The sequence below is a fragment of the Festucalex cinctus genome, chromosome 11 (genome assembly GCF_051991245.1).
Source record: "Festucalex cinctus isolate MCC-2025b chromosome 11, RoL_Fcin_1.0, whole genome shotgun sequence".
NCBI lineage: Eukaryota > Metazoa > Chordata > Actinopteri > Syngnathiformes > Syngnathidae > Festucalex > Festucalex cinctus.
This window is the reverse complement of record NC_135421.1, coordinates 194,177-202,942: the sequence shown is the minus strand read 5'-3', so window position 1 is coordinate 202,942 and position 8,766 is coordinate 194,177. Positions and strand designations below refer to the sequence as shown.

Sequence of the window (8,766 nt, the reverse complement as noted above, 5' to 3'; positions counted from 1 at the left end):
AACTTGGAACGAATTTTTGAGCCGGCAGCATCTTGTGTCAATATGTAGGACTTTTGGTCAAGTTCCAGGAAGCGGACCCCAATTCCAACTTTTGTGCCCTCAGTTAGAAAAGTCAAATTTTGTGTGCTAAAATTATTATACGGTCTCTTGGCGCCATCATGTGGCCAAGTAGGCCAACTGCAGTTTTTTGAATTTTTAAATTGCATTTTTTTGCTCCAAAAAAGCATTTTTATGACACGAAAATTAGCCTTAGATACATTTCAGAAGAGAGCGATGCATTTTTGCCGTTTTTAGGAGTTTTAAACGTTTAGTTCCAAATTTGTCAAATTCCAGGAAATGCACCGCCGATAATGTGGATTCCAAATCGCGGGGTTCTAACGGGATGCTATCGGGGCATAATTAGGGTTAGGCGCCGGGCTGACCCCGACGCCCCGAAGTCGGAAATGACGTCGCTTTCGCGGAAGCCTTATGAATGGCGGTCTATGGGAAGCTGGAATTCGACTTGGAAGTTAGCCACTGTGCTAACGCGCGCTCCATTGACTTTGAATGGCGGGGGCATAACTCCCGCGCGCCAGTTGGAACCGGGTTTGGAACGAGGTCGCGATTCCGGGTTCCGGTGAAAATGTCGGCTAATCGAAACGGGAAAAATCGCCGCGGATAGTGCGAAATTCGTAGGCGCCGGCGACGCGTTCCGTTTGAAAAGGTTTTTTGTTTAAGTATTTTTTAAGGGCCGTTTTAAAAACGCGGGTGCGGTTCGGGCGAGCGGACACCAGGTGTCGCGTGTGAGCCCGGTCGAATTCCAGGAATCGCGCACGGGTCGTATTCCGTGAACCGCGCCGGTCGGAGTCCGGGAATTGTACTTGTCGTGTTCCGTGAACCGTGCGCGTCGGTTTTCGGGAACGGCGGGGTCGTATTCCGTGAATCGTACGCGTCGCATTCCGGGAACTGTACGGGTCGTAATTCCGTGAATTGTACCGGTCGGGGTCCGGGAATTGTACTGGTCGAATACCGGGAATTGCGCTGGTCGTGTTCCGTGAACTGTACGCGTCGGATTCCAGGAATTGTACGCGTCGGATTCCAGGAACTGTACGGGTCGGATTCCAGGAACTGTACGCGTCGGATTCCAGGAACTGTACGGGTCGGATTCCATGAACTGTATGTGTCGGATTCCAGGAATTGTACTGGTCGTATTCCATGAACTGTACATGTCGGATTCCAGGAATTGTACTGGTCGGGGTCCGGGAATCGTACTGGTTGAATACCAGGAATTGTACTGGTCGTATTCCATGAACTGTACATGTCGGATTCCAGGAATTGTACTGGTCGGGGTCCGGGAATCGTACTGGTTGATTACCAGGAATTGTACTGGTCGTGTTCCGTGAACTGTACTGGTCGTATTCCATGAACTGTACGCGTCGGATTCCAGGAACTGTACGCGTCGGATTCCAGGAACTGTACGGGTCGGATTCCATGAATCGTACGTGTCGGAGCCCGGGAATTGTACTGGTCGTATTCCATGAACTGTACGTGTCGGATTCCAGGAATTGTACTGGTCGGGGTCCGGGAATCGTACTGGTTGAATACCAGGAATTGTACTGGTCGTGTTCCATGAACTGTACGCGTCGGATTCCAGGAACTGTACGGGTCGTATTCCAGGAACTCTACGGGTCGGATTCCATGAATCGTACGTGTCGGAGCCCGGGAATTGTACTGGTCGTATTCCATGAACTGTACGTGTCGGATTCCAGGAATTGTACTGGTCGGGGTCCGGGAATCGTACTGGTTGAATACCAGGAATTGTACTGGTCGTGTTCCATGAACTGTACGCGTCGGATTCCAGGAACTGTACGCGTCGGATTCCAGGAACTGTACGCGTCGGATTCCAGGAACTGTACGCGTCGGATTCCAGGAACTGTACGCGTCGGATTCCAGGAATTCTACTGGTCGGGGTTGAATACCAGGAATTGTACTGGTCGTGTTCCATGAACTGTACGGGTCGGATTCCATGAATCGTACGGGTCGTGTTCCATGAATTGTACTGTGTTGAAATTGTGGAATTATATGTAGGCAACCTGGAAATTGACGTGACCGTCTATTGGTCAACAGCTGATTGCAGTGATTGGTTTTTGGTCAGATATGGCCCTTCCCACTAGTAATTTTTGAGCCAATCGACGTTTGGTTTGCCCATGGTGAAATTGTGGAATTATATGTAGGCAACCTGGAAATTGACGGGACGTGTTCCATGAATTTTACTGCGTTGAAATTGTGGAATTATATGTAGGCAACCTGGAAATTGACGGGTTGTGTTCCATGAATTGTACTGCGTTGAAATTGTGGAATTATATGTAGGCAACCTGGAAATTGACGTGACCATCTATTGGTCAACAGCTGATTGCAGTGATTGTTTTTTGGTCAGATATGGCCCTTCCCACTGGTAATTTTTGAGCCAATAGACGTTTGGTTTGCCCATGGTGAAATTGTGGAATTATATGTATAAAACCTGGAAATTGACTTGGATGGGTTTTTTTTTTTTTATGGCGGGCGTTACCGTTACACCCCCTTCGCAGTGATTGGTCAATGGCCAGTTGCAAGGCTGGGCTGAGTCTATAAAAGCAGTCGCTGTCAGTGCCGCCTTCAGAAGTCAAGCGAGCAAGCGCAAAAAAGGATGGGTCAATATCTGGAAAGTCCTCCTCCTGATTATGACCAGCAAGGTATGATATTTTCTTTGCATGTGCACTTGCAAAAAAAAAAATCATGGGGTCTCTTGACAGATGAGACACCTCCACGATGGATCCCGAGCATTGTGCTCACTACACTGGAGCCCCAAATGAACATGGCAATGGAAACAAGTCAAGGGTAAGTTGGCGATGTCTACATCCAGGATGGCAACCTAAATTCCTTAAAGATGACATGTAATTCCTTAAAGATGACATGCAATTCCTTAAAAATGACACGCAATTCCTTAAAAATGACACGCAATTCCTTAAAGATGACGTGTAAAATTCCTTAAAGATGACGTGCAATTCCTTAAAAATGGCGCGCAATTCCTTAAAGGTGACATGTAATTCCTTAAAGATGACATGTAATTCCCGGAAAGATGCGTTCATATTTGTAAACACTACTCAGTGAATTGCGTTTAGTGTTTTTTTATTTTTTTTTTCTATCTAGATTCACTTGGCCATGTTATGAGAGCGGATGGGCGTTTACAGAGCAAATGTGCCTCATCTCCATATCTATTATATGCATCTTATACTTTTCCACTACAAAATCGTAAAATAAAGTCTGTTTGTTGAAGAAAGCTTTTCTGAGTCACGCAGTTTTTGCTTTCACCACAAGGTGTCGCTTGACTGGCTAATTCTTAGCGTTTTTGTGTGGGGAGGAGGTGCCTTTGGCCAATCGGAAGGTGATTGGCTGCAGTACCGTGACATCACCAACACCAGACTATTTAAGCCTGCGTTTGTCCAACCCCCATTCATTCGCATCGAAGTGTGAGGGCAAGCACAAGAAAGCGCCGCTGCAGGTTCCAAGGATGAGTGAGGTGAGTTCCTGGAAATGTGCGTCGCCTTTGGGGAAAAGAGTCCGGTTTCAGGAATTCAAATCTCAAGCGAGTTCCCGCTCCAAGAATTCATCCACAACCAAGGTACAGTTCTAGAAATCTACCGATAGCCGATAGCTTTTCCCTGGCCTCCGAGGCGGGCCCCTTGCGTGTTTGAGGCCCCGCGAAGCGTCGCGTCGCGTGGTCGTTGCTTCGTTGCCCCGTCCGCGCCCGGTTCCTGGAATTTGACCCCGAACCAAAGTCCAGTTCCTGGAATTGGACCCCCAACCAAAGTCCAGTTCCTGGAATTGGACCCCCAACCAAAGTCCAGTTCCTGGAATTGAACCCCCAACTAAAGTCCAGTTCCTGGAATTGGACCCCCAACCAAAGTCCAGTTCCTGGAATTGGACCCCCAACCAAAGTCCAGTTCCTGGAATTGGACCCCCAACCAAAGTCCAGTTCCTGGAATTGGACCCCCAACCAAAGTCCAGTTCCTGGAATTGGACCCCCAACCAAAGTCCAGTTCCCGGAACTGTGCGGAGCGGGACCCAAGCGTAGCTAGCCCCCGCGAGGCCCCGCGCAGCGGGGCCGAGGACACCGGCCTCGCCTATGCCCGGTTCCTGGAATTGGACCCCCAAACCCAGTCCAGTTCCTGGAATTTGACCCCAAACCAAGGTCCAGTTCCAGGAATTCTACGGAGCACTCACTCCAGCCCCCAGTAAGTTCTGTGTCGCTATTGTGGAAGACATGACCCACACCCATGTATTATACATTGTTTTTTGTTGTTGTATAGGTGAACGTGAATTGCAATGAGGAGGAGATCCCGGAAGAACCTTTCGAGCCTTTGACACAGGAGGTTTCTGTGCCATTAACACAGGCCTCCCCGCTGAGAACTACCAAAGATGTGAACAGGTCTGAGCAGAATGTGGGGGCTGGATGGCAACTTTCAAGGGAGCCCGGGGATCTCGTCTCTACTCCACAGTCCGAGGAAAAAAAGGTACACATTGGAGTAATTAAGGTGATATCCAGGAAGTCCCATGTCACTATTGTGGAAGTTTCCCCCCCCCACCCCATTGCCATGGCTTCCAAATTGGATTTTGTCATTGTATAGATGTACATGACTGAAGACGAAGATGAGATGGACGTCATGGAACAAATTGTCTTTCCCTTAACACAAGAAGTCTCCCTGCCCTTAACACAGAAGGTCTCCTCCCTGCACCGGGTGAGTAGAATTCCTGGAAGTGGTTCAATCAAATGCAACACTGGCTCATGCCACCAAAATATGACTGTTTCCTTTCTGGTGACAGACAGGCTCACCTGGGGAAAAGAAGCAGCAAAGGAAGAGTGAAGACAGCAGCAAAAAGGTGAAAACATCTGACAAAACAGTGGGAGATGGACGGCAAGTTTCAAGGGAGGCTTCTCCCCAGTTGATGGAATTGGAGAATGTACGCCCGAGGGAAGCTGAGGTGAAATCCAGGAAGTCCCATGTCTCCTGTTGTTAAACTTGTTAAACTAACCCTAACCCTAACCCTAACCCATAGCTATGTCTTCTATTTTGCTTTTTGTACTATAGTCTGACTTCAGTGACTGGGAAGATGCGGAACAGATAATGGAACATGCCTTGTTGGTAGAAAAACATGTCCAGCGCCCTTGAAATTTGTGAGTATAATTCCTGGAAGTAATTCTGTCATTGTAATACACCGACATGAAATATTTCTTAACCCCCGGGGGGGGGTTAGGGTTAGGGTTAACCCTAACCTTAACCCTAACCCGCAAAATATAACATACTGTGTCCTTAGGATTGTGATACCACTCACACTCTCAAGTCCCGCAAGAAGAAGAAGATGAAGGAGAAGATCAAGTTAAAGAAAAAGGACAAATTCCATCCAAAAAGGGAACGAAACACAGCAAAAGAGATCTCCCAAACCAAATTCAGAGCCAACAACACTTCCAGAAAAAATCAGTCATCATAATTCTGTAAGTAGACTTGGGCTGCGGAGGGGGACTCTAATGTGGAAATCCTAAAATTAAACCTTTGTCATTTTTATGTCTTTCAGGGTCAACGAAGAAAACTCGCACTCACACCACAATTTTATTCCATGGCCAAAACTCTCTTCGAAAGAGAGATCCAGGAAAAGTTGGTCCTGAAAAAAAGGATACGGAAGATCGTGGCTGAACAACCAGCATTTCGACAGCTATGCCGTGAGCTGGAACTATGTATTGAGAACATTTGAAACCAAGTCCGAATTAGGATCAAAAGATGTGAAAATTAAAGTCAATTTGGAATGTTGGAGTTCTGGTGGGTCTTCTTCCAGGTTTTTTACATTGTATGTTTTAAGACAATGCTGCATGCCTCTCACAATGTGTCAGGGTCGGTGGTTCCATTTTCCGCTTAAGTCCATTTCGAGGAATCCAAACCCAACCAAGGTCGAGTTCCAGGATTCTTACCGATCGGCGAAGCGGGCCCCAAACACGTCGAGAACACCGGCATGGTGAGTCCCGGGCTGGGTGGTTCCATTCCCGGCCTGAGTCCATTTTCAGGAATTGAGCCCCAACCAGTTCCAGGTCCAGTTCCAGGAATCCAACCCCAACCAACCAAGATCCAGTTCCAGGATTCCGACCGATGGGCTAAACCTGAGAGCACCGGCCTGGTGGGTGGTTCCGATTCCGTCCCCCGCTTAAGTCCATTTCCAGGAATCCAACCCCCATCCAAGGTCCAATTCCAGGATTCCTACCGATCGGCTAACCTGCCCCGCGAAGTCCACTTCCAGGAATCCAACCCCAAACAAGGTCCAGTTCCAGGATTCCTACCGATCGGCTAACCTGACCCCCAAGCCCATTTCCAGGAATCCAACCCCAACCAACCGAGGTTCATTTCCAGGATTCCTACCGATCGGCTAACCTGCCCCGCTAGGTCGAATTCCAGGAATTCAACCTCAACCGAGGTCAACTTCCTGGAATCCTACCGATGGGCTAAACCTGACCCCCGAAGTCCATTTCCAGGAATGCTACCGATGGGCTAAACCTGCCCCGCGAAGCCGGGCCGAGAGCACCGGGCCCGGGGTGGGTGGTTCCGATTCCGTCCCCCGCTTAAGTCCATTTCCAGGAATACAACCGTAAAAAAACCGAGGTTCATTTCCAGGATTCCTACCGATCGGTTAACCTGCCAGGTAGGTCGAATTCCAGGAATTCAACCTGGAGGACCGAGGTCAACTTCCATGAAAGCTACCGATGGGCTAAACCTGACCTCCGAAGTCGATTTCCAGGAATGCTACCGATGGGCTAAACCTGCCCCGCGAAGCCGGGCCGAGAGCACCGGCCCGGGGGGGTGGTTCGAAGTCGATTTCCAGGAATGCTACCGATGGGCTAAACCTGCCCCGCGAAGCCGGGCCGAGAGCACCGGCCCGGGGTGGGTGGTTCCGATTCCGTCCCCCGCTTAAGTCAATTTCCAGGAAAACAACCGCAAAAAAACCGAGGTTCATTTCCAGGATTCCTACCGATCGGTTAACCTGCCAGGTAGGTCGAATTCCAGGAATTCAACCTGGAGGACCGAGGTCAACTTCCATGAAAGCTACCGATGGGCTAAACCTGACCTCCGAAGTCGATTTCCAGGAATGCTACCGATGGGCTAAACCTGCCCCGCGAAGCCGGGCCGAGAGCACCGGCCCGGGGGGGTGGTTTGAAGTCGATTTCCAGGAATGCTACCGATGGGCTAAACCTGCCCCGCGAAGCCGGGCCGAGAGCACCGGCCCGGGGGGGTGGTTCGAAGTCGATTTCCAGGAATGCTACCGATGGGCTAAACCTGCCCCGCGAAGCCGGGCCGAGAGCACCGGCCCGGGGTGGGTGGTTCCGATTCCGTCCCCGGCTTGAGTCGATTTCCAGGAATTCAACCCCGAACCAACCGAGGTTCATTTCCAGGATTTCTACCGATGGGCTAACCTAACCCCCGAAGTCGATTTCCAGGAAAACAACCGCAAAAAAACCGAGGTTCATTTCCAGGATTCCTACCGATCGGTTAACCTGCCAGGTAGGTCGAATTCCAGGAATTCAACCTGGAGGACCGAGGTCAACTTCCATGAAAGCTACCGATGGGCTAAACCTGACCTCCGAAGTCGATTTCCAGGAATGCTACCGATGGGCTAAACCTGCCCCGCGAAGCCGGGCCGAGAGCACCGGCCCGGGGGGGTGGTTCGAAGTCGATTTCCAGGAATCCTACCGATGGGCTAAACCTGCCCCGCGAAGCCGGGCCGAGAGCACCGGCCCGGGGGGGTGGTTCGAAGTCGATTTCCAGGAATGCTACCGATGGGCTAAACCTGCCCCGCGAAGCCGGGCCGAGAGCACCGGCCCGGGGTGGGTGGTTCCGATTCCGTCCCCGGCTTGAGTCGATTTCCAGGAATTCAACCCCGAACCAACCGAGGTTCATTTCCAGGATTTCTACCGATGGGCTAACCTAACCCCCGAAGTCGATTTCCAGGAATTTAACCCCAACCACCACCCAAGGTCCAGTTCCAGGATTCCTACCGATGGGCTAAACCTGCTCTGCGAAGCCGGGCCGAGAGCACCGGCCCGGGGTGGGTGGTTCCGATTCCGTCCCTGGCTTGAGTCGATTTCCAGGAATTCGACCCCAACCATCCAAGGTCCAGTTCCAGGATTCCTACCGATGGGCTAAACCTGCTCCGCGAAGCCGGGCCGAGAGCACCGGCCCGGGGTGGGTGGTTCCGATTCCGTCCCTGGCTTGAGTCGATTTCCAGGAATTCAACCCCGAACCAACCGAGGTTCATTTCCAGGATTTCTACCGATGGGCTAACCTAACCCCCGAAGTCGATTTCCAGGAAACCAACCCCAAACAACCGGGGTTCATTTCCAGGATTCCTACCGATCGGTTAACCTGCCCGCTAGGTCGAATTCCAGGAATTCAACCTGGAGGACCGAGGTCGAATTCCAGGAATGCGACCGATGGGCTAAACCTGACCCCCGAAGTCCAATTCCAGGAATTCAACCTGGACCGAGGTCGATTTCCAGGATTTCGACCGATGGGCTAAACCTGGCCCGCGCAGCGGGCCCCAAGCGCACCGAGGCCCCGCGAAGCGGGGCCGAGAACACCGCCATGGTAGCACCCGGGGAGGGAGGTTCCGTTTCCGGCTTGAGTCGATTTCCAGGAATTCGACACATCCAGGGTCGATTTCCAGGATTTCGACCGATGGGCTAAACCCGGCCCGCGAAGCGGGCCT

The 8,766-nt window shown here is 51.0% G+C and overlaps 1 protein-coding gene across 1 annotated transcript; it reads left to right on the top strand.

The window, feature by feature from the left end:
* The first annotated feature begins 2,787 nt into the window (after positions 1-2,787).
* LOC144030929 (uncharacterized) lies at positions 2,788-5,618 on the top strand. The gene is made up of 8 exons (XM_077537596.1): positions 2,788-2,856; positions 3,488-3,640; positions 4,329-4,532; positions 4,647-4,757; positions 4,843-5,001; positions 5,109-5,194; positions 5,335-5,512; positions 5,593-5,618. The coding sequence occupies exons 1-6, from the start codon at positions 2,788-2,790 to the stop codon at positions 5,187-5,189; spliced, it is 777 nt and encodes a 258-aa protein (XP_077393722.1). The 3' UTR covers positions 5,190-5,194; positions 5,335-5,512; positions 5,593-5,618.
* Positions 5,619-8,766: the final 3,148 nt, after the last annotated feature.